At 43.9% G+C, this 26,663-nt stretch overlaps 1 protein-coding gene across 1 annotated transcript in view; it reads left to right on the forward strand.

Annotated features, from left to right (window-relative positions):
- The window catches only part of tgfbr1b (transforming growth factor, beta receptor 1 b), a 163,281-nt gene that overhangs the window by 60,844 nt on the left and 75,774 nt on the right, over positions 1-26,663 (forward strand). The window contains exon 3 of the mRNA XM_080752163.1: positions 16,381-16,647. Within this exon, the coding sequence (XP_080608289.1) occupies positions 16,381-16,647 (267 nt within the window). The remainder of the gene's footprint in view (positions 1-16,380; positions 16,648-26,663) is intronic.

A 26,663-nucleotide genomic window follows, 5' to 3' on the forward strand; every position in this document is an offset into this window, starting at 1 on the left:
GAAGCTCCCAACTGTCAGTTTTATAAATGGTGGAGGCCTTTTTCCTTTTTCTACAACGACTCGTTTGTCACAATTTTAATACCTACATTTGAATGCATTTGTCAGAGCTGTCGGTGGCCTTGGAACAAGATCTCTCGGCATGGCAATTCAGAAAATGGATTTTTTTCTTTTTCATTTCACGTCATTTCTGGTGAAAATTCCAGTCGGTTCATGTGTGAATTCATGCATCTATAATAACTTCTGAATAATCGAGAATTCAGAGTTCACAGTGCCTCATTTATGGCATTCAACACACTCAACTTCATGAATCTCTGGTAGAGTATGTTAAGAGACAATCAATGGGTAGCAGGTAATTATTGAGAAATAAAGGATGATTGGACCCCACGGAGTGGTATTTATTTATCACCCTGAAGAGGTTTCTTTCTCAATAAAGACCTGGTCCTCATTGATTGTACTGCTTATCACACGGCTGCTTAATAAAGACATTAATACATTGACCCAAAAGTAACTAAACAAAGGATTCCATAGCTTACAGTAATGAAAGTATTCCAAACATTTTTGCCAGTTCAACGGGGGTCGCCTTGGGAAAACAACGGTGTTGAGAGAGAAAAATAGAATGGGCTTTTTCTGCCTTTATTAGATAGTATACAGTAGTCTGACAGGAAATGGGGAGTGACACGCAGCAAAGGTTGTTGGGAATGGGATTCGAACCCTCGACGCGCTACATCAGCGATCTGGGCCTGCAAAAACAGAGCAATGTTTAGCTGTAAATGTGTTTGTTTACATCGCTGCCATGTTGGATACGGCATAAAATTAGCAGATCTACAAGCTCACAGCATGTCACTTTGTGCTATATTTTGGAACTTTTTGGAATTTTGAATGTCTTAATCCTAAATCTTCTCTTCTGGGAGTCAATGGCACAAAAGGTTTTCAGATAGGGGCGGTTAAATACAAATCAGGCATTGACACTAAGGCTTGTCCACCTGCCCCTGGCAGGTAAATAAAACATTCGGGCAGTTGGAGTTTGCTTTCAGTTTGCCCGACCGGGCAAGTTGTGTTTGAGAGGGGACACAAAGTCTATAAACACAACATGAGATATCTGTCTAAACAACGGAATCTGGCCAAATAAAAATGTTGGTATGAGATCTTTTTGAGCGGTGGTCACACCGTCTCCATAGCGTGGCCGTGTGTGTAGGTATATATGTTTGTATGTGGGTGGGTGGGTGGGTCTGTATGTAGCCTGAAGCCTGTGGTGTAGTACCTTTTATGACCACACATGTTAAGGGAGGGGCGCTGTTTTCAGGCCAGGCCAGGCCAGGCACACACACACATGCACACGCACACACACACACACACACACACAGGGGGGAAGGGGGGAGGGGGTGGGTAAACCACCGCTCAGTTCACACGGGTGTGATTTTTATCACACAGTCCCAGAAAGCAAAACAAAATAATTGTTAAATTGAACGGTAATTCACATTTTTCCTATCATTTTATAATGGACGATTTACTTTTCGGGCAAGTGGGCATGACCTTTGGGCAAGTAGAACATGACTTGTACTTGCCCGACAGGTAAGTGGCTCCTCTAAGACCTTAGTGTCAACGCCTGCAAATGCATATACATTTGGGGGACCTTTCCTTGGCATGAAAAGGTTTGTGAAAAACTGCCTTACAGTATAACGGTCGGGCTGTACGATTTACACTTTAGCTCCGAAAGTTGTTCACATATAAGTCATATTTCATACACACATTATAGTGGGAGAAATATGTGAAAAAGGTGTTCACTTACGGCAGAACGCGTGAACATTTGTACCTAGGGGTATATTTGTGCGCTGAATTCAAAAATTGAAGGTCCCAAGCACTTTTCTCAAATTCACTTTTCTCTAATTCACTTACCATAGGGTTAGGGTTAGGAAAAAAAGACCCCCCAAAAATCTTCTTTAAATAGCATGTGAGGGGTCTATCTAGGGGGTTTTCATGATTCTGAATCCATTCCAAGCATTTGTTTTGCACAAAAACATTCCTTGGGCAAGAAATGGACCCCACAAAACTATGGTTTAGTGATGATTCATCACTTTTCACAGTTGTGTAGGGTCCATTTCTTGCCCAAGGAATGTTTTTTGTGCAAAACAAATGCTTGCAATGGATTCAGAATCATGAAAACCCCCTAGATAGACCCCTCACATGCTATTTAAAGAAGATTTTTGGGGGGTCTTTTTTCCCTAGTATGGTAAGTGAATTAGAGCCACCAGATCCCATGGGAAAAGTGCTTGGGACCGTCAATTTTTGAATTTGGCGCACAAAAATACCCCTAGGTGCAAATTTTCACGCTTTCTGCTGGAAGTGAACACATTAGCCTATTTTTGTTACATATTTCTTCCTCTATTATGTGTTCATGTCTGCAACACTGAGGTAACTTTTGTTTGGGAAAATGAAATACTCAAACTATCAATAATAAGAAAAAACATCAGAGTGTGATTGTGACAGGCTCAATTGTAGGCCAGTTTTTCTTTTTTGAACAAATGTCTTTATTTCATGCCTTTTGTTGTGACAATGTGCTAAAAAGCCTCAAGGAAACGAAACATCATGAAAGCCAGATAGAAGCGTGTCATGACGGGCTCTCTCACTGTGTGCATCGATTAACTAGCCTTGTGTGACAGCTTAAATGAGCAATTAACTAGCTTGGTGTGACTGACTTAAATGAGCCATCCCACCATCCCACTGTGAGGTTTTGGCCATGTCGCCGTAGCCCCACAGGAAGATGATTAGCCTTGTGATAGCAGGGATGTTTGCAGAAGATAGCCTCTTTTTGGTACCAATTTTCCTGCAATTCTCTGCACATTAACTCATCTACTGCCATAGAAATTACTTTTTAAAAGCCCATACTACCTGCCAGCGAGGTTATCTCTGTCCTTCCCTGAAAAAAAAGGGTAGTCTTGTCAATGCGGACCCTCCTCTGGCTTGTCTTCAGACTGGTTGGCCCCAAGGGCTGTCACTATGACCATTAATTGTCACAATGTTAGGCCTCGTAAACAAAAGGTGCGCAGGGCAGATATGACAAATAACATTATACTTAAAACATGTCTTGTGGAAATAGCCATGTGAGCGTTTTGAGCATGTAGATCTACTATTAAAAAAGAGAGAAAAAAAATAATATTAACAGTTTTCAACATGGAAAAATTTATGACGATTATGCAAAAATAATTGCGAATATCTCAAATGATTGCGATTATGCGATAATTGTGACGGGCCTAGTGGATCCTATAGGGATGGTTTTGAAATTGCGTGCCTCCTACGATTTCACACGGAATCTCCTGCCGTCACTCTCTGTTCACCTGCCAGTGAGGAGCTTCAAAGGGAGGACATAGAGAGTGTGGACGTGGGGAGGTACACCTTATTCCTCTAGTTCTACAACCCCCCTGCTGGCAGGTGCCCTTGAACCAACCTGTAGGAGTCACTTGTTCAGCAACAACAACAACAACCCTCCTCCCCACCTGGCTTCCCTCCCGTGAACACAGCCACACAGGTGTGCTCGTATTGAGTGATGCGCCGGCCAAGCTGGAGGCACCAGGGAGGATTTGAACTTTACACCTACGCCACGAAAGCGCTCCAGAATGCTATTGACACGACATTTTGTGCAGAGTTTTTGGGAAAATGTGTTGCTGTGTATTAGGGATGGGACGATACGCGATATTATCGTGCACTGGAATTAATTCACCTTTTATTTTCCGAGCTGCATATCTGGTACCATTTAAACCCTCTATAATTGGTAAAAGGTACTTATAATATACTCTACATAGTCTTTTTTTCACTCTCAATCAAATGTCTTTGCCAAAAAAAAAACATAGCCGATCTACAAGCTCACAATGTTCCGCCCCAGGATAATGGATTTTGATTATCGTGATAATATCGCAAATCGCGATTTCTTTTGTCACAATAATCGTGATATGAAATTTTCATATTGTCCCATCCCTACTGTGTATATCATTGAAGATATAATGAGGTCACAGCAGGTCTCATTGGATCCTAAATGAGGCTTGTTGAATATGTGGAAATTAAACAGCGCTACATGCAGTACGTTATTCCCAACGACACTGGGATCTAAATGCTCACTACATAGCCTAGCAGCCCTGAAAAACTTGCCTAGCTCCAGCCCCTGAATCGCTAGTCCACTCCCATTAACAAGAAAACTTCTACTTGTTGTAACAGATTATTAGGCCACCTATACCTACACGTGAAGCACTCGACCAGTCTAAAGAAACTCGAATAAAGACTAATGATTGAAAGCACTCGAGTCGACCTTCTATAACTATAAGATAGGCTATAGTTTTCGCCAACATGTTATGATATGATTGATAGTACATTACCTCTTTGTGTCAGCAAAAGCATCTGTGGTAGTAGGCCTAGCCTACTTTCTGGTCAGGGGAAAAAACGTTGTGCGTGCTGTTGCTGCCACCCAGTCGCGGACACGTGTGTGTGTGTGTGTGTGTGTGTGTGTGTGTGTGTGTGTGTGTGTGTGTGTGTGTGTGTGTGTGTGTGTGTGTGTGTGTGTGTGTGTGTGTGTGTGTGTGTGTGTGTGTGTGTGTGTGTGTGTGTGTGTGTGTGTGTGTGTGTGTGTGTGTGTGTGTGTGTGTGTGCCCTCCTTGCTACCTGTGTGTGTCTACAGTGTGTGTGTGAGAGAGAGAGTGTTGTCCGCCTGCCCTGCTCAATAGCGCCCCTCCTTTAACGTGTGTGTGTGGTCTGTGTGTGTGGTCAGGAGAGGTATGGCAGGCGACAGACATACACGGCCAGACAGTAACATCTTGAAACCCAATTACAGGAGTGGCGGAGACCACCACTCAAAAATCAGTAGCAGACATGTTTTGTTGTGTTTGATTACTAGTTAGTAGCGCTCCTATTCTGCAGGTTTCTTTGGTTAGCCAGTAGCAAAAGATTAGCCAGCCACATAACAACACCAGTAACAACTACGTCATCTGCTTTGCTACTGTTGTGATTGGTCAGGCGTTGAAACAATTGCAGAAGAATGTCTCTTTGGCAACTCCCATCCCAGAAACGGCTGTAGTAGGAAGGGCTTTCAGACTGAATAATGGAGTGAAACGAAATTTAAATTCAGGCTGAGTGTCAGGCTACTGGAAAACATAGTTTTCTCAGAATAGAGATGATCAAACGTTGAGAGCTGGCGTTTAACCGTTCATCCAAAGTAAATTATTTAAGAGTGCGTCGGCAGCAGCAGTGCCGGAATTGTAATGGAGGGCCGCCGTAGCCTGGTTAATAAACCAGACTGCACAACACCACCCCCTGGCGGTAGTGGTGGTGTTGTGTAGTCTGGCCCTTCACATTAAATAAGCTTTTTCCACCAGCCCTCAGAAAGGGCTAGCCAATCAGGGCTGTAGGCTTTGGGCATGTGGTGGGTGGTGGCCTGGTTCAGAACCATTCAGCCAATCAGCCGAGTCTGTGTGTATTCAAACACATTCCCCCCTCCACTCTATTACAGACATCAAACAGATCGTAGTCTTTGATGCTTTCATTGAACTAACAAGCTATTGACACTTGTATGGCTCAATCAATTACCGCAGCTCACAACCCCTTTGAAGTTCAGAGGGAGCAATTAACCCTTTCAGTGCCACCTTTTCACCACTAGAGGGCGCCCAATGGCCATAGAATCCACCATAGACAAGCGTTGTATATGCACAAGCCGTGCGCAGCCATGACGGGCCTGAACACTTTCCTTTGTGCATGAACAGGGACAGGATGAAGTTAGCTTGAAGTTAGCTATTGGCTACCAAGCATTTTAGAAGCCCTATTTTCGGCGATTTAGCCATGATTAAACCTTGCACACCTCATGGATATGCATGGAACAGAGAAAATGAGCTCTAAAGATCCTGGATTGCATTGGAGTGGATGGTAAATATCGGCGACGCGACACTCTCGCGGGCCGTGTAAACAGATGACGGCCGGCGGCCCGGCTCGAAAAAAAAAAAAAAAAAAAAAAAAAAATGTAAATAAAGCCGAACTAGTTCGGGATAGGCACCCAGGACGGTCCAAATTATCTCGAACTAGTTCGGGATAGGCACAATAAGAGTTAAGAGCAAGTCACCTTGACATTTTTTTTAAACCACCCCTTGGAAATGAAAATTCTGCTCCCGAGTCCAGACTAATATCCGACACGCAGTGAGGAATTAGTATGAGCAACGCCAGGCTAGGGCCGCCATGCCTCCTCAGTTTGGCTGCATGCCCTTGGCTTCAAAACATAATATTGTTGCTGTCAGGCTGAAACCTTATCTCCATATTCTAACGTAGTTTTATTCCGTAAAATGAACTTACTTCTTGATCATACTACAGCTTCACACAAAAAACATTAAAAGTAGCAGATGTTGAATATGAATCCTGAAAAGTAACAGTTTTGGACAATGGAAATATGAGGTTTCCACCTGACCTTTACCCTCAGGCTGCAGTTGGCCTTGATGCCCCAATTTCTTTGCTGCACTTTATCTCAATACGGCATTTAGATCCCAGTGTCGTTGGGAATAACGTACTGCATGTAGCGCTGTTTAATTTCCACATATTCAACAAGCCTCATTTAGGATCCAATGAGACCTGCTGTGACCTCATTATATCTTCAATGATATACACAGATGGGATGGGGCGATATGAAAATTTCATATCACGATTATTGTGACAAAAGAAATCGCGTTTTGCGATATTATCACGATAATCAAAATCCATTATCCTGGGGCGGAACATTTTGAGCTTGTAGATCGGCTAAATTTTTTTTTTGGCAAAGACATTTGATTGAGAGTGAAAAAAAAGACTATGTACAATATATTATAAGTACCTTTTACCAATTATAGAGGGTTTAATGGTACCAGATATGCAGCTCGGCAAATAAAAGGTGAATTTATTCCAGTGCACGATAATATCGCGTATCGTCCCATCCCTAATACACAGCAACACATTTTCCCTCAGGTTGATTCATGCTAAAGGAACCGGTTCTTTTTGGTGAACGAAATGAACCAGGACCTATAGGTCACTTCCTCAGAAGTTATCGTCCAGTCGGTCAGTTGCAAAGTGCAATAGTGCAACATTTTTGATTGGCTGAAGGGAGACGGTTCCTGTTTTCTCATTGGACTGAACTGCGCGAGGAGTGCGGGCTCTTCTCACAAGGGACGGAGAGTTGATCCACATGCTCACAAACAACTCGATTCTAGTTTAATGTAAAAACACAGTTGGATTTTTCTTAGGATTTTTTTTTAGAAGGAGGATTGTGAACATGACTTTCAAGTTTTATTCTACAGCTTAAATTACACCCATTTACGTAGATAGATAGACCTTTATCGATCCTGTGGGGTATACAATTTAGCACAGCCGTTAGGTTACAGATACAGAGTAAGAGCAGTCCTTAAGTCATGTTACACTCGGGGGTGGTGCTTCATCATGATTATCGTCACGCCAGCCTCCTGCAGGAACAAGCCTACAGGTGAGTTCCATACGCAGGGCTGAAGTGACCCTCGAGTATAATATTGAAAAAATACAACAGTTACCCTTAAAAAGAATGTAAATTCACGGGTAGATAGCTATTTCAACCAATCAGGTTGCTTCATCGGAACTACCTGTTGTTTAATGTAAGAATTATTTAAAAACTTCCACCGTGAACTTGGAAGTTATGTGCCTTTTCAAACAAAAACCCTCATCATGTTGATTTGTGAAGATTATCTTAATCTTGTTTGCTTGTGAGAGGAGAATGAACTCATGAAGGAAATAATCACCAGTTTCTGCCTACAGAAGGATGTACTGTAACCCCTGTAGACAACAAACGTCTGCCAGCAATCATGAAAAAACCTTTTTATTGATCCTATTACTTCAGTACTGAGTCTTTTTTCTTCTGTTCCAAAGCCTTGTTGTTGTTTGACAGCTTAAGTACCATGCATAGTAGTACATACGGACCGCAGGAATACACAAGAAACGGAGGGTGAGAGAAATTTTGTCCGGTCTGACTCCCAAGCCTCCGTACTCCGGATGATTTAGATCCGTATACGGACCCTAACGGACAGCACCCAACTGGACGGACTGAACGTACTAGATGTATCCGTCGCAAGAATAGGTCTACCCACGGCCACCGTTATAAAACATAGGCGCAGTAGTGATGAAAATTACTTTAACTCTGCTCTATGACAGCGGTTATCAAACTGTGTGTCCCAATATAAATATATTTTATCAAGAAACGGAAAAAAGGTCGTTACACATCCACTTGAAGAGGACGCCTCGACTCCTCACTCACACGCACACACACACACACACACACACACACACACACACACACACACACACACACACACACACCGCATCAACAGTCATCAGCACAGACAGCGAGGCACACAAGTCACAATAAGAGATGATGATGCAGCTCATTTATTGCTTGGGAATTATGTTCAATATATGAGCGGGTGTGTACGTACGTGTGTTTTGTTATAATTACTCCGGGTCCGCATCCTCCATGTGGTTAAATTTGTACCCTTGCGGAGTTGCATTTACCACGATAACGTTGCCGACAAACAGCAGAACCAGTCCAGACTGTTACCACGTATTTATTCCAAACATCACGCGGGTCAAAAAATAAATCTGTGGTTCTACATATTTTGGCTAAATGCTTCGTTTTTTACACGTGTGAGAACCACCTTCATGTGGCGCACGGCCTCAACGGGAGCAGAATTGGAGCGGAGAGCGGGTCGGCACATAAATAACGTGCATGTCTACTATGCATGGCGATGGAATTACCGTACGTAGTTTCTCACCCAAAATGTACACAAAATCAAGCATACGTAACTATAAATGGCCCTTTAGTGATAGCTGCCTTGCTGTGAAAAATAAGCCTCAGCCCATATCTTAAAGGACAACTCCTCCCTAAATCACTTCTAGGCTAATTTTCTTACTTATATTGATCCAAAAAGACTGTCCATGGGGTCTATTAGGCATAAATGCCCCTGTTGTCCAGTTTCCCCAGCAGAACCCAGCAGCTCTCATAGCGTAGATCTGTCATTTTCGACACACTGCATTTCGGCTGCCACTCAATTCTCACTGACCAAAACAACCAAGAATTGTAAAACATCACTTCCATCTATACTATAATTTTGAGTGTCTGTCACAGCGTTTCTCCTCAGTGGCTGGAGCAATTGATCTGAAATCGCATCACCATTAGCATATGAACACACCTAACATAACTGTGAAGCCCGTTTGTCACTTTCACAAATCATATACTGTATATTAGCATTTTTATGGTGTATCTACTATCTATTCTGCATCTAGCATGAGGCACATCTATTCTGCATCTAGCATGAGGCAACATGTTTAACCAGCTCTCTCTCTCTCTCTGTGTGTGTGTGTGTGTGTGTGTGTGTGTGTGTGTGTGTGTGTGTGTGTGTGTGTGTGTGTGTGTGTGTGTGTGTGTGTGTGTGTGTGTGTGTGTGTGTGTGTGTGTGTGTGTGTGTGTGTGTGTGTGTGTGCAGGCAGGCAGGCAGGCAGGCAGGCAGGCGGGTGTGTGCGCAGGCGGGTGGGTGGGTGAGCTGGGGGGGGGGGTATGGGGGGGTAGCCATTAAACGAAACGGGTATTTCTTACATTGATGCTCCTACATATTATCATGCAAGCACCAGTTAAAGTTACTTTCCATCCCTCATATACTGTATGCACAGTGCACATCCCATAACCCACACACTGCACATCATTTTGGAGCTCATATCTTTGAACGGGTAAGGGCTAGTAGGATATTATTTTATGAAAGCTAAGATAGTTGAAGCAGACATTAGCCTGCCTCGGTTTGCAGCAACGATATGGCGAAGCGAAACACACCCATCCGAGTTGACTTTTTTACAGATAGACAGTCTTTTTTATATTCAGACCGGGACACACACGTTCCTGCGTCATCATAGCCTGGAACCAGACCAATCCGCCTTGGCAAAAAAACTTGCCCTTGGCGAATATGGGTCTGGCCCCACTCAATTGTGAATCCATTTCCTCTCCCCCAAAATTTGGGGGAACCAATCAGGGCCCAGCATTCGTCTGGTCTAACCAATCGTGTCCGGAGCCATTTTTATAACTCACCCCTTGGAAATGAAAATTCTGCTTGCGAGTCCAGACTAATATCTGATACGCAGTGAGGAATTAGTATGAGCAACGCCAGGCTAGCGTCATCAAGCTTGCAAATGCACAGCAACATTTTGCAGAATCTATGAGCTGCAGTTTCATTTTCGTTTTTACGGTTCGTATACCGCTTTGTAAAAGCCTCCCCAGCATTACATTTTCACACAAACATTTATCACAGTGTAATACCTACAACTGCTGGCCCAAATTGATTCGCATTTTGCACGCACTTTTATGCACTGTACAGTGCAATAAAGGTTAATTGATGAGTTCAACTTTCGTACATTTGGGGGGGAGGGAATTATACTAATCACTGGGAAAATCACCTAATAAAAACATTCCACGATTGGACTCCAGTAATAGACATTGTGAGGACTAGGGATGGCCAAATGGAGAGGTTTTCTTAACCGGTCACTGTTAGGCCTTATCAGTTACATAAACGTTAACCGTTAAGGAAATGTGTTCAAAATGTGCTATTTTACCGGGGAAAAAAAGGAAAATACAAACGTTTTTCCCCATAATACAATGCCATATTTATTATTTACACATTAAAAACAATACAACTAGGAGGAACAAGAGTACAAATGTTTTCTATAAGAAATTATTTTTTGCCAAGAAATAATCAGGTCTGTAATGTGACGCGGCTGTCGCATAGCAGCAGCGAGAGGCTCGCACTTGCCACTTCACTTCAAGTAGATCGACCCCCCCCCCCCCCCTCCTCTCAGTTTGTTGTGTAGAGCAATAACTTCCAATCGTATTACTTTTGGAATGGTTGAAACATCAGCTAAGAAACGTGGTGTCCATGTCATTCATTTCCTTCTCTCTCGCCCGTGTTTTGTGTGCTGAAGCGATCTTTGCAACTGTGAGCTTTGTGTTATTTTTGCGTATCCTACTCTGTAAATAAATAAGACGGCTTATTCCACTCATCATCTACATGTATGTAACATTAGAAAGTTGTGTTTTAAGCTCTTCTTATACGGGATTACATTTTACGGGTGACGGGGGTCTGTTTTTAAAAATCCAATCAGAGCTTTTGTTTCCTGTTGAACAAGTCAGTGTGTCACAGACTCACAGTTGCATGCATGCATGCATGGATGTTAGACATTGATGTCCGGGGCTTTTGGTGTGACACATGGGTTGAGTCACCATTAACCGTTAGTGTTTACCGGTAACCAATTTTTTAACAGTTAAACTGTATCGGTTAACTGTTGGCCATCCCTAGTGGGGACCGTTTTCCTGAAAAAAATATAGTTTCACGGTTGAAAATGTATTTTTTTTTATAGATATTTAAAAAAATGTACAATGAGAGAGAGGGAGAGAGGGAGAGAGAGACCTGACATTGAAACAAACTCTCTGATTTCACTTGACACTGAAACAAACTTTCTGACTTTACTGTCTGGCTTTTAGTTTTCTGATCACGATCTGTAAGACCCTTGGTCATCATTTGAAGTACGGTGGCAGCATCACCAGAAGTGTGGAACATCAGACTAGGCAGGCTTTCTATCACTCCCTCTGCAGCTCATAATCCTCTGCTTCTTCCACCCTGCGCTATAGAGGCACGCTGCTCCACAGCAATTATGGCGAGCAGAGTTTGTTTCTTGCAGAGTGCATGCAGTCTTTGTTTTTCTTACTACGTGTCTCCTCTTCGCTTCTCCTGACGCTGGTCCGTGCCTTATGCACTTGGTGTCTCGCTTTTTCAGAGGTGCCCGCCGCTCCAACATTCCAACACACACACACACACACACACACACACACACACACACACACACACACACACACACCTCTGCCACTCACTGACACCGGTCAATGGCGCCAGCTGGGTTTATTGGGCATCGGGAGATTGAATGTGCTCAGTGTGTGGGCGACAAGTCAAAGGTCCTCACAAGTCTAATAGCACAAACAAGTGTGTGAGAACACACACACACACACACACACACACACACACACACACACACACACACACACACACACACACACACACACTTTATAACTCTGGTCCAGATACCCCAGCAGGGAGGCAGATGGTTTGTGGATGAGCCTTGCGGGTCTTTACTTGGCCGGTGGCGATAGCAGGCAGCACTTCCATCCAAGTTCTGCCTCGTGAACAGTATGCGTTGCCCTCTGTATCACCTTCCAGTCTCTCTCTCTCTCTCTCTCTCTCTCTCTCTCTCTCTCTCTCTCTCTCTCTCTCTCTCTCTCAATCTAGTTTATTTTCTCATGCTGTCAGTTTGCATCTACTCATCCGGAGAGTCCCTTGGAATTGTTTGATTGATTGAAGACTTTATTCAAAGTTTGCATAGGAAAAGGTACAGTTTCATGACGGTACAGTTCACTGGTACAAGTTCAACTAAAAGGAGATCCTAGAAAAATACTAAGCTTATTTCCATAGGAAACCATTGAAGTATCTCATTTAACATTGCATGACAGACGGATAGAACACAGTACTATGCAGTAGATATAGTAAAAAAAAAAGTAAATAAAAATAAAATTAACAGTGCAAAAAATATATACAAGTAGGTAAATACAAAGAAGGGTCAGGGGAGGCTGGGCTAGGTTAGTTATTGCCAGTTGCGAATGGCTGCCGCCTGTAAGTGGTTTTTCAGGGTGATTTTAAAGGATGCTAGGGAACCACACTCATTTAAGGCCTTCGGTAGGGCGTTCCACATTTTGGTTGTATAGCAGAAGACCGGGTTTGACCCTTTGTTTGAGTTGACTTGGGGTTGAACGTGATCTTTGGCGCTGCCTATGGTGTTGTAATTGTGGACGTCCTTAACGTTTATAGAGTATTTTGCCAGGTACATTGGTGTAGTGTATCTTGTACACCAGGCCCGTTGCAAGTTGCTGTACTGTCAGACTTTTACTTCTTTCGCTGGTGGTGTAATTAATTATTTTGGAGCAGATTCCAATAGTAAAAAACACTATTAAAAGCTTTCATATACTCTTTATCTTTTTCAAATGAGGTTTAGCCTAATAGATCGAAATGTGCTAAATTTTGGGTATTTTCTGCGTGTTAATGTCAATAAATAAATTCATAAATACATTTTCGGATATCCGAATATTCGGTTTCAAAATTGTCGTGTACACATCAGTGAAATTAGTCGCTAGGAACATCCCTACTATTTGTTGTGGTCAAAAGTGTTTTTATTTTTCATGAATATGGTACTAGTTGTCATTACAAACACATCCATGCCATCGTTGTCCCACACAAGCCCTCACACTGCTAAACAGATGTTATTCTCTTATGTTTTTTGTAGGGTTGGGGACGGTAACCGCCGTAAGACAATAAAGAGGCATTTTTTTATTGACAACGAGCGAGTTTTAAAACGGGGGAGAAGCAAGGACCGCATGCGCTCCATGCCGCTCTGCTCTGGGCCGCGTACCACATGTTTGGAAGCTTAATGGGCCATCAGTTTTATTTTCATCGAAAATGAAACTAACGCTAGACCCTAGGCATTGCCGTCACGCGGAGACAGAGAAATCCCCGCTGGACACTGACTGGAGCAGCTGTCTCGTAGCAGGCAGCAGCGTTAAACTTTCTCCATTATCCACACGACACAAGCATGTTTATACATACCTTGTGGCAGATTTTTTTTATTCATACAGACAGAGCGCGAGCTGCGAGGACTAAAACCGAAAATGAAACCAGCTTCTACTTTTTCCAACACGTCGCTGACTCCGTCGGTGATTTTACAACCTTTTGTGTCAAGTCTTGTAACTAAAACCTGTCACTCAATCAATGCAATTTGAGACGTGACTTTACAGAATCAATGTACACGATCTACCCGGGCTGTCTCTCATCTGGTTGTTCACACACAGTGTACTGTGTCTGAAAGCCCCTGTAGCCTACGTTACTATAGTAACCCGACAGTGCAGAGATCTACAAGCTCAGAATGCGTCGCGGATGCAACGTGTTGTGAGCCAGACCCGCTGTGCTGTACGGGGATGTATAACTCAGGCTGTGGAACGGCAAATTCTGGGCAGATGATTGGAATATTTTGGCTTATCGCCGAACCTTAACACATCGGGTGCCCCTGGATTGCCCCATTTATCCCCTCTTGCTGCCCAGGCCCACCACCATTGTATTGAATCCGGCCCTGCTGCGTCAATGCATGCGTCATGACGTCACTTGGTCACATGAGCGCAGACAGGATGTTATTGTGTAACTTACTGTATGGGCCAGTGTTGATCATAGCTGTTCATTGCCGATCAAAATTTGGACATTTTGCCGCACCACGCCACAGTTTTAGCCATAAAACAAACATCAGAGTTAAAGGGCGTTAAAGATGGGGGAATGCATTGGAGTATACGGAGAAAAACGGCCGTGCGATGCTCTCAGCGTCGACTCGAAGCGGCTAATGGGCTACATCCAGGCGCAGCCCCAACCAAACGGTGAGATTTAAAGTTAATGCTGTAAATACAGTAAACACGCCAATGCGTCGTGGGCCTCCAGAGACATCAAAGAGATTGGCGTGTAGACACCTCGTGGGCACCCGCTGAGTTAATTGATAGATACGGGGGTGCGGTAATTACCGCAATACCGGCGGTAAATGGGAAGACGGTAACCGCGATAACAAAATGTCGATACCGAGCCACCCCTAGTGTTTTGCCAAGTCCCGGAAAAGATGCCCTGTGACTGGCCAGTACTAGGGATGTCAAAAATGGACCTTTATTAAAATCGATTATTCTATAGCAATAATCGATTATTAATCGATTATTAATTATTATTTGTAATAATAATAATGAAAAAAACAACAACATGACTTCTGGTAATTGGTAGCCTATAACTACTACTCTTCATCTTTCTTTTTAGTGTGTCAGTGACAGTGTACTGTTCACCTAATCTCTCAAGAACAGATTTTCTGATGCTTACAATGCAGAGAGGGCGCTGTTTTCCCTTTTCTTTGATGATGGCTACCAAACCAATCAACCAAATCAATCACACATGTGTCTGAGACGGGGAAGGGGTGTGTGTAGCAGGCAGCTGCCACTCTGCTGTGCTCCTCCTCTCTACACAGTAGGCCTAAACACTATAGTTTACAGTTGGTGCTGGTGTGAATCAATGGCCATTTACTATTATCATTAATACTATTATTAGCCTATATTTTGGTTGAAACGAACTAACTAAGCCATAAAATAGCATTTAAAAATTTATGAAATATTAAAATCGATTATTGATTAATCGATCGATTCCATCCCTAGCCAGTACAGTCACTTTGATTGGCACCTGTGCCGAATGCTCACCTCAAACATTATTTATGAGATTGTGGTGGCTTGTGTGGGACAACCAAGGCATGGATGTGTTTGTAATGACAACTAGTAACACATTCATGAAACAAGAAAATCACTTTTGAACACAACAAATAGTGTAAAAGCGATAGGCTTATAGGCTCCACTCTATTCTATGACATCTGCTGGGTTCTGCTGGGGAAACTGGACAACAGGCCGAACAGGGTCATTTGTGCCTAATAGACCCCATGGACAGTCTTTTGGGATCAATATACGTAGGAAAATGAGCCTAGAAGTGTTTTACGGAGGAGTTGTCCTTTAAAGGCAAAAAATCCAAAAGAAATCCAAAAATAAAATAAAAATGTTGTATTCAGTCGTCTTTTTATCCCCTTGGCCTTGGTGATTCTGATACAATGAATGAATATTATCGAAAGAAGCTAATGAAAATAGAACCCACTTACTCATTACTCTCCGATGCAATTTATTCGTTAATGTTTTTTACGAGCCGAAGCTCTTTGTCAGTTCATGCTCAAAAGTAAATTTTACTGAAATGATGTAAAATTATCTTCAGAGGAAATGACAAATGATGTTACTCATCGGCAAAATCAATTCATTTTCACTAATTGAAGTGCAAGGACGAACACAAAAAAGGATTGCTTTGCGGCTCTCCAGACAGTTGTGATTTGCTCCTCTAAATCTCCCACATCAAAGCCAAAATGTAAATGTCAACAAATGTGGATTGTAGTTGATGTTGGCTATTGAAAAAAATAGAAGATCTAAAAGCTCATAGCGCGTCACTTCGTGCCACGCTGTGAACTTGTACTTCTGCTATTTCTGAAAAAGTGTGAGAACTACTGATTCAGAAAATAATAATAAATCAAAAATAGCAGATCTACAAGCTCGCTAGAGCGTCTGCTAAATGCCTGAATTGTAAATTGTAAAGCCAAAATGTGATGAATGTGGATTTTAGTCCATTTCATTCAACCCCTCCTCTCTCTCTCCTCTCTCCACCTCCCCAGTGCCCACGGTGAAGGCTCCTCCGCTGGGTCCCGTGGCCCTGGCCGCCGTCATCGCGGGCCCGGTGTGCGTGCTGTGCCTGCTGCTGGTGCTGGCCTTCTACGTGTGCCACAGCCACCGCATGGGCGTGGCGGCCGCCCACCACCACCACCACCACCACCGCGTCCCCAACGAGGAGGACCCCCATCACATGGACCACCCCTTCATCACGGTGGGCGCCACCCTCAAGGAGCTCATCTACGACATGACCACCTCCGGATCCGGATCAGGTCAGTTGTGGGCATGGGGGCACAGCCCAGGGACGCACGCGTGCATGCGTGTGCGGTCCGACCTGTAACCCGCATCGAATGGAATCCCCAGGGGAGTCAAGAATTTTTCACTTTATTTTTTATTTTCACCTTTTCAGGCCGTGACCCCCAAAATAATTATTTGGACCATAGACTGTAAAAAAAAATATGGACGACACGAAGCCATTGTTTTCTATGGGGCGAAAATGGCGCTTTTTTGTCCCTTGTATGGGTGTCGCCATCATTGTTTGAATGGTATCCCAGGCATCATAAGGAATGCTATTGGCTGCCAACGGTCACGTGGAACCGCAGGGATACATGGGAGAATGTGGTCGGAGCCTCCGGAAATACAGCACACGAAGAAGAACACAGCCGGCTGGTATCAGTTTAGTTGGCCATGCCCCGCGCAACTTTATCATCAATTTTAACTCATTAAAAGCCTCAGACATTAACGGATTATAATATCCAGAGTGCCTCCCACCCCCCCCCATTCACGGCCGTTCTCTTATTTTGTCTTATTTTGAAGGCCACCGGAAGTACTTCCGGTCTGACGTCATCGGATCCTTCGACTGAACCGATCATTGTTTATGTGGAGCCATGCTGGATCGGCTCGTAGCGTTTATACATGTGTTTTATAAGCGAGCATCTGCCTCCATCTTCGCTTCTAAAGTGTAGTTTTGAGATAATGGACATTAAAGATGAGGCGGCCCGTCCACCTCAATGTTATGGGATGACTATTGTGTGCTCGTGGAGCCGTGATGATGACAAATCAGCGCGGATTTCGTCTCCGGAGCGTCGGCCATTGTACTAGGTATTTTTACTCGCCGTTACAGTAATATATTACTTTTCGCGCGACATCGCGCATTTGGCACTATACGTACTCTAGTACTTATTGCGTGACATCACGCAAATGGCACTAGATGAGTTAACATAAATGGGACCATATTTGCACAAAACGCATATCATGGTAATTGAAAGGCAGTTTTTCACTAGCGATAGGAACCATAAAGTATTTATGAAAATCTTAATTAAGGTTAGAAAAAGAAAGGGGAAAATGAATGGGGTCCAATGGAGAACAATTCTTTTTGCGATCGGCCGGGGGGGGGGGAAACAGCGCAACTAGTGGCCAATCATAGGAAGTTTTAGTTCCGTATTGGAATCATTTTAAATCGGCGGAACTATGCCCCTGATTCAAAGACGTATTTGACTCGTATTTAAAGATGCCATAAAAAAATCCTGACCGGCGCATCACTAGTCTGTGTTGATTTGAATTTTGGTCTGAAAAATAGTCTGAATTTCTAATATCACCTGTTACCTAGCTACTGGGTCTCTCATGGGACACTTTAACCGTTTTAGTGCCAGCCCCTAGAGGGCGCCAAAGAATGCCAGGGTTTGTCCCATAGGCGAGCGTATTAGCATCCGGGGACTCACGTTGCAGTGACGCGCGTGCTCACATTCGTGCACGTCATGGAAAGGTCCCGGATGAAAATGGCTACAGAATAGCTATTAGCATTTTGTCATTTAAAAGATCATTTTTAGGCGATTTCGCCGTAAATAAACCTCGCGCCACATCCCTAAAAACACAATCCAGAGATATGGGCCTCCAAAGATGTGGTTTTTCATTGGATTCGGCGGCGATTCGCGGCAGCGTTCGCGGCTAACGGCCGTCCGGGGGGCTCCCGGATTTCGATCACTGGCTTGAAAATTTAGGCCCAGGCTTCAGAAGGCCTCGGATCATTTTATTCATTTCATTAAAAAAGCCGAACATGTTCGGGATAGGCACACTGGACTACGTTCCGGAAGCGGCACTGAACATCCAGTGAACATTGGGGGGCTCAAAAATGTATTTTAAACCATTTTTAATGGAATATATCGTCGGACCATGTAAAATGGCTAGCTGGCTAGCGTAGGACGAGCCAGGACCACCCACGACTCTACAAGCAGCTCAGGGTAAGTCAATTAATAAAAAAAAAATTGTATTGGATTGAAATAAAGCCGAACATGTTCGGGATAGGCACAGAATGAGTTAATAAGGCTTCCACTTTTCTCGAGCAGCGGCTGCAGTCCTCACTTCAAACCATGATATCCATAATAATATATCCATAATTGCGACCGAAGGTCGCATATACTCTGAAGAACCGTGTCACTTGAGTGTCCTTCCTTGAACCGTGTCACTTGAGTGTCCTTCCTTCCTTCCGTATCCTCGTGACCATCCTTCCGTATCCTCTGTGATGTCAGTGTGATGTCAGCGAGTTGTGACATCACTTCCTGTACAGGGCGGCTACACGAAATGTGGATAACACTATGTATGGAGATAGTCCAGTCCATCATGTCATATGGGACTACCGTCATAGAAAGTAGCCATTGTTAGGCCGGAGTCATTGGCTGTCTAAACATGGAGATGTGGATAACACTATATATGGAGATACAGTTTACAGTTTACAGTTTAGGCATTTAGCAGACGCTTTTAATCCAAAGCGACTTACAATAAGCAGATAACATCACAATAATAAACAAGATAATATGTCAGTACATCATCAACAATATAACAAATGCAAATGGATATCTATCTAGAAAAAACACAATATAATCAAAGTTCTGAAAAAACCTAAAAAACAAAAACAAATGCTAACTAGCTTCATGTATTCATTGATTCTTTTTCTGTAGTGCTAAGGGTTTAGGTGGAGTCTGAAAAGGTGAGTCTTCAGTCCACGGCGAAAGCTAGCGAGTGAGTCCGTTGTTCTAAGTGCGACAGGGAGTTTATTCCACAACTTGGGGGCCAGGAGGGCAAACTGTCTCGGACGAGTGGATTTTTGCCCTGGAGTTTTGAGCGAGGGTTCTGTCAGCATCCCTGTGTTGGCTGATCTAAGTGACCGGGTGGGGGTGTAGGGGTTGATCAGCTTCTGGAGGTATGGAGGAGCCATACCTTTGGCTGCTTTGAAGGTCAGCATCAGTGTTTTGTATTCAGTGCGGGCCGCAACCGGGAGCCAGTGGAGGCTGCGGAGAAGGGGAGAGACATGTGAGAACTTAGGCTGGTTGAAGACCAGTCGTGCCGCGGCATTTTGGATCAGTTGGAGAGGTTTAAGTGCACATGCCGGGAGACCAGTGAGGAGAGAGTTACAATAGTCAAGCTTTGATATGACAGATGTCTGAATGAGGAGCTGGGCTGCCTCCTGGGTGAGGAAGGGTCTGATTTTACGGATGTTATAGAGTGTGAACCTACATGACCGGGTGACTGATGCAATGTGTGCCTTGAATGATAGCTGGCTGTCCAGGACCACACCAAGGTTTCTAGCAGTAGGAACTGAAGTCACAAATGCATTATCTATGGAAATAGTGAGATCTTGCATGGGGCAAGACTTAGCTGGGAAGAAGAGTAGCTCCGTCTTGTCCGGGTTCAGCTTAAGGTGGTGGGCTGACATCCACTGTGAGATGTCGGCCAGACATGCAGCAATGCGTTCTTCCACCTGGGTGGCAGAAGGGGGGAAGGACAAAAACAGTTGAGTGTCATCAGCATAGCAGTGATAGGATAGATTGTGAGCAGAGATAACAGCACCAAGGGATTTGGTGTACAGGGAGAAAAGCAGAGGGCCAAGTACGGATCCCTGGGGGACTCCCGTTTGGAGGGTTCGGGGGGATGAAAGCAAACCTTTCCATGAGACCTGATAGGTCCGGTCCGACAGGTAGGAGGAGAACCACTTTAGTGCCGTCCCGGTGATGCCTAGGTCAGCAAGGGTGTCCAGGAGCAGCTGGTGATTCACTGTGTCGAATGCCGCTGATAGATCCAGAAGAATCAGGACTGCAGAGTGGGAGGCAGCCTGGGCAACATGGAGTGCTTCCGTGACTGCTAGGAGTGCAGTTTCTGTAGAATGGGCTGGTTTAAAACCTGACTGGTTGGGATCCAGCAGGTTGTTCTGTGAGAGATGGAGAGAAAGCTGGTTAGAGACCACACGTTCAAGGGTTTTTGAAAGAAATGAGAGGAGGGATACCGGTCTGTAGTTCTTGACGTCCGAGGGGTCAAGAGTTGGTTTTTTGAGGAGTGGTGATACTCTGGCTGCCTTGAAGGCAGCTGGGACACAGCCTGAGGTTACAGAACTGTTGATGATGGCGGTTATGAAGGGGAGTAGGTCAGGTGCGATCGTCTGGAAGAGTGGAGAAGGGATTGGATCCAGGGCACAGGTGGTAGGTCTAGAGGAAGTCACTAGTTTTATGACGTCATCTGTAGAGAGAGGGGAGAAGGAGGACAGACATGTTAAGTTGGGGATACAATTCCGTGTGTTAGACACTGTATTCTGGGGGAGATGGGAGAATGAACTACTGATATCGTCAACCTTCTTTTCAAAGTAGGCGACAAAATCATCCGCTGAGAGGGATGAAGGAGGGGGGGGAGGGGGGTCCAATATGTCATATGGGACTACCGTCATAGACAGTAGCCATTGTTAATCCGGAGTCAATGGCTGACTGTCTGTACAGGAAGTGATGTCACATGACATACTTTTTATGCCCATATATGAGTCCTAACATGGAGATGTGGATAACACTATATATGGAGATAGTCTAGTCCAATATGTCATATGGAACTACCGTCATAGACAGTAGCTATTGTTAGGTCGGAGTCAATGGCTGTCTGTCTGACTGTCTGTACAGGAAGTGATGTCACATGACATACTTTTTATGCCCATATATGAGTCCTTCTGTACCACATCTCCATGTTTAGGCAAACTCCACACAGAAAGGCCCTATCGCCAACCCAACCTAGGGTGTGAGCGATAGGGCCTTTCTGTGTGGAGTTTGCATGTTCTCCCCGTGTCTCCTAGGGTTGATACCCTCACAAAAACATGAACAAACTCCCCCCAGAATGACAACAACTAGAATCGTCAGAGAAACGCTGTGGTTGGCCAGATGGTCAAGAATTGGCGCGGCGAGGTCATTTGGACCTATACATGGAGAAATGGAGCAAACCTGTTTGGCCTAAACATGGAGATGTGGTACAGAATGACTCATATATGGGCATAAAAAGTATGTCATGTGACATCACTTCCTGTACAGACAGTCAGACAGACAGCCATTGACTCCGGCCTAACAATGGCTACTGTCTATGACGGTAGTCCCATATGACATGATGGACTGGACTATCTTCATATATAGTGTTCTCCACATCTCCATGTTTAGGCCCTATCGCTCACACCCTAGGTGGGGTTGGCGATAGGGCCTTTCTGTGTGGAGTTTGCATGTTCTCCCCGTATCTCCTAGGGTTGATACCCTCACAAAAACATGAACAAACTCCCCCCAGAATGATAACAACTAGAATCGTCAGAGAAACGCTGTGGTTGGCCAGATAGTCAAGAATTGGCGCGACCTCGCCCTTTAGGGCGAGGTCGCATGTCACCCTGAGGTTGCATTCCACCCTCAGGTGTCTTACTAGTATATATATCCATAATTGTTGTTGCGACCAAAGGTCGCATATACTCTGAAGAACCGTGTCGTTTGAGTGTCCTTCCGTACCCCTGTGATGTCAGTGTGATGTCAGCGAGTTGTGACATCACTTCCTGTACGGGGCGGCTACACGAAATGTGGATAACACTATATATGGAGATAGTCCAGTCCATCATGTCATATGGGACTACCGTCATAGACAGTAGCCAAAAGAGAAGGATACACAAGACTAAGAAAGACAAAAAAAGGAGGAGGAGGATAAAGATACCAAAAGGAGAGAGAAGAAAGGGTGGATGAGGTACAATGTGTCTCAGAAAAGAAAAGGAGGTGGCAACGGGGGCGGCTAGATAAAGTTATTAGGCCTGGATCCGACTTTAAGTCGACGCACAGGATTCCAGAAGTGTAGCGCTTATTCGCTCTTGTATCAAACTGGTACTCGAAACGTTCTTAGAATTTAATATATATTTTCTAAAGCAGGAGTCGACATTAGAACCAGCCCGCTGGCCCGTATGTACTTTTTAGAGTGACAGGGCCACCAGAACTCACCAGGGACTTGCCCGTTTGGGCCAGTGAATTTAATGCCTTGAAAATAAAACAAGTAATAACGTTTATATCTAATTTCACATGTATTCCCTGTGGTACTGTAACTGTTTTGTAATAATTTCTGTGAAATCGTCTCGTAATTACTGCTAAAATATAGCGTTGCGTGATCCAGATCAAAGTTACCTTCTGCGTGCTTGCGCACAGCGCTGCAGTCACAGTGGAGTGGCTCCACTACAGATGGGATTTATGGCTCTTTGAAGTGAGCCGGATCTCTAAGATCCGTTCCTTTCAAAGAGCCGTTCATTTACAAAAGGAACGGCTCCCTATACTGCGAACCGGATCCCATCGTTCATTTCAAAGAGCCGTTCAAAAGACTTGATTCGTTCATGAACGCCCCATCTCTATGCTCCACGCTGACACGCTCATTCACATCCATGCGTTCGGCTCCGTTGATGCTGCTAACAGCTAAACAGCGCTAGCTTCTACAGATTGTTGACAACGGAGCGCTGTTGCCCTGCTGTTCAGTATGTCCACCGCGGGTCAGAATCAGAAAGTAGGCCTACAATAGACAAGTTATGTTCTTGAAGTTGGGGAAAGGTCCATTTACTATACTGAAAGAAGACGCTGTCGCAAGTCGCTGTGTGTCTAGTGAATGAGAGAGGGGCGGTCCTGTGTGTGTGTGTGTGTGTGTGTGTGTGTGTGTGTGTGTGTGTGTGCGTGCGTGTGCGTGTGCGCGGAACGCATTCGGCAAATTAGTTTCTTTTAACTGTTGTAAATATTTAGAATCAACGTGTACTGTAGCCTATTGAGAATATGTATATCAAACGAGAAGATGAGAATGGTCAATGGAGTGTCTCAGTGTCAGAGATGGATGCATCATGTAACACAACTGTGGGCACTATAAGGAAGAGTGGGAACTTTGATGTCAAATTTGGCAATTCTTTTTCTACATGTTAAAAAAGTCAAATATTTAGAAAATGGCCTTAAGTAATGTAACACATAGGCATACATGATTGAACATTCCACAGTTAAGGTCTAATATTTCTATAATTGCTGTCCTATCTTCTGTATAACTGACTAGCTGGAGCAGGAATGTATACACAGTTTATAAATATGATGCAATTATTTTATTTTATATCATCTATAAAATACAGCTTTGATAGCCTTGATCCTAGGCTAATTAACCCCAAATTAGGAGATCCTGGGAAGGCAGACAGACAGCTGTCAATCCATCCGATCTGGGCTGGGGCCCTCACCAGTTAAACAGGCTACAGCTGGTGTTAGGAGCAGGCCTATATTTATGGGGGATGATATTTTGAATGGCAAAAGGGACAGGACAGTACAGTTCACTGATACAACTTCTACTGAAAGGATTTAAACCACAGAAAGCTCAATGGCTTGTTTGGCATTGGGGTCCTATGTACTCAATTCATAACCAAAAAAAAGACGCTGGTATCGAAGATGAACGAGGACGCAAGTTTTGCGTGCACACGCGTGTCAGGGCCAGTGATCATCAACATCCACTGGCCCTGAGGGCCAGTAGTAAATTTCCCTTAATGTCTACCCCTGTCTAAAGTAAATATGGGGGCGGCTGTGAAAAAAAGAGAAGAATAAAAAAGAAAAAAAGGAGGAGGAGGATAAAGATACCAAAAGGAGAGAGAAGAAATGGTGGATGAGGTACAATGTGCGGTATCCTCCTTGTCAAGCTCGACGTTGGTCATTTGGACCTATACATGGAGAAATGGAGCGAACCTGTTTGGCCTAAACATGGAGATGTGGTACAGAATGACTCATATATGGGCATAAAAAGTATGTCATGTGACATCACTTCCTGTACAGACAGTCAGACAGACAGCCATTGACTCCGGCCTAACAATGGCTACTGTCTATGACGGTAGTCCCATATGACATGATGGACTGGACTATCTCCATATATTATAGTGTTCTCCACATCTCCATGTTTAGGCCCTATCGCTCACACCCTAGGTGGGGTTGGCGATAGGGCCTTTCTGTGTGGAGTTTGCATGTTCTCCCTGTGTCTCCTAGGGTTGATACCCTCACAAAAACATGAACAAACTCCCCCCAGAATGATAACAACTAGAATCGTCAGAGAAACGCTGTGGTTGGCCAGATAGTCAAGAATTGGCGCGACCGCATGTCACCCTGAGGTCGCATTCCACCCTCAGGTGTCTTACTAGTATATATATTTGAAAATGTATATTTATTAGATTTACAAGATTCAAATATTTATTTGCTGTGTGTGTGCGTTGTGCATTTTGAAGATGCTGCTAAAGATTATTCTGGAACCAGACCAGTCCTCCTGGGCAAATTAACTTGATACGCAGAGAGGAATTAGTATGAGCAACGCCAGGCTAGTTAAAGATGCTTACACATCCAATCCTATAAAGTGAGATGATTTATCTCTTAAGTGATTTATTATCTCCTGCTAAAATTCAAGTGTGTGTCGGAATAGTAATAAGCTCACTAGAAGCAAATAGGCCTACCCAAAAAAACTAACATTTTATTCTTAGAAACTGGTTAGAGCTGGTCTAAATCTCTACGTTTTTGGAGAGACAGCCGCTGGCCGCCGCGTCCACGTCCATGGACGCGACCGTGGACGCGTCCATGGACGCGGCCGCGAAAAAAACGTCCGTGGACGCGAGGCCGCGTCCACGGACGCAAACGGCCGGCCGTCCCGGCCGTGGACGCGACCGTGGACGCGGCCGTGGACGCAGACGGCCGGGGACGCGGCCGTGGACGCGGCCGTGGACGAGGCCGCGGCCGTGGACGCAAACGGCCGGCCGTGGACGCAAACGGCCGGCCGTGGACGGGTCCATGGACGAGGTCGCGAAAAAAAGGCAGCGAAAAAGAAAAAAAAAGGTGTCTATTGTATGTATATTTTGATGGAGATTTCAAATATGACCTTCTTTTTTGCATAGGACAACTCTAACCTGCATCAATTGGTATTTTATAATTGCCAATTGTACCCTATCCATCTAAAAAACAAATTGGATGTCTATTGTATGTATTTTTTGATGGAGAATTCAAATATTACCTTCTTTTTGGGATAGGACAACTCTAACCTGCATCAATTGGTATTTTATAATTGCCAATTGTACCCTATCCATCTCAAAAACAAATTGGATGTCTATTGTATGTATTTTTTGATGGGGAATTCAAATGTTACCTTCTTTTTTAGATATGACAACTCTGACCTGCATCAATTGGTGCATCAATCTATCCATCTATCCATCTATCTATCCATCTATTTATTTATACTTCACCTTTAGTCCAGAAGAGAGTTCAGCCTCAGGAACTTGCACACATGGAACTGTGTCATGACTGTGTCATGGAGCTAAAACAGAGCCATGTTAAATACTCACAATGACTCTGATGGACCAATCAGGGTGGTGGTGGGGGGAGGGATCAACAATAGACAGAAACTGGATAATGCTTTGTTAACTGTCCCACCTAAGTCCCTGCTAGTCTGAACAAACATCACCTTCCCTCTCATAACACTACTACTACTACATTTATATAAAGCTGCTCTTGCATTTGAATTCAAGTCTGACACAAGTTAAGGTTAACTTAGGTAGTATTTCATTTTGCTGGCTTTTAGGGTCTGTGTGAGTGTGTAGGCTCACAAATTATTATAATTGTCATTAAGTGACTCTGAGATCTATCCATCCATCCATCCATCCATCCATCCATCCATCCATCCATTTATTTATACTTACTGTTTACATTTTCTATAAATATTTATTTCTATATAAAACTCAGTTGTGTGGAGTTATTGTGTGCCTTTTCTTGTTGCTAAAGAGTCCATTTGTTCACTAGACATTAAGTCAAGGTTACTATTTTGAGTTGAAGCTAAGTGTTTTATTGCTTTGTGGTTTAACATGATTTAAAAGGCAAATTCATTGTTATGGTTACTTTAGAAGACTGCTTTTGCATTCATGAGTTAAGAGAGCCAAGCTAATTCAAAGAGTTAGGTTAAAGGAACACAAAACATGACCTAA

Source organism: Nannobrachium achirus (assembly GCF_963921795.1).
Source record: "Nannobrachium achirus genome assembly, chromosome: 21".
In the NCBI taxonomy this organism is placed as follows: domain Eukaryota; kingdom Metazoa; phylum Chordata; class Actinopteri; order Myctophiformes; family Myctophidae; genus Nannobrachium; species Nannobrachium achirus.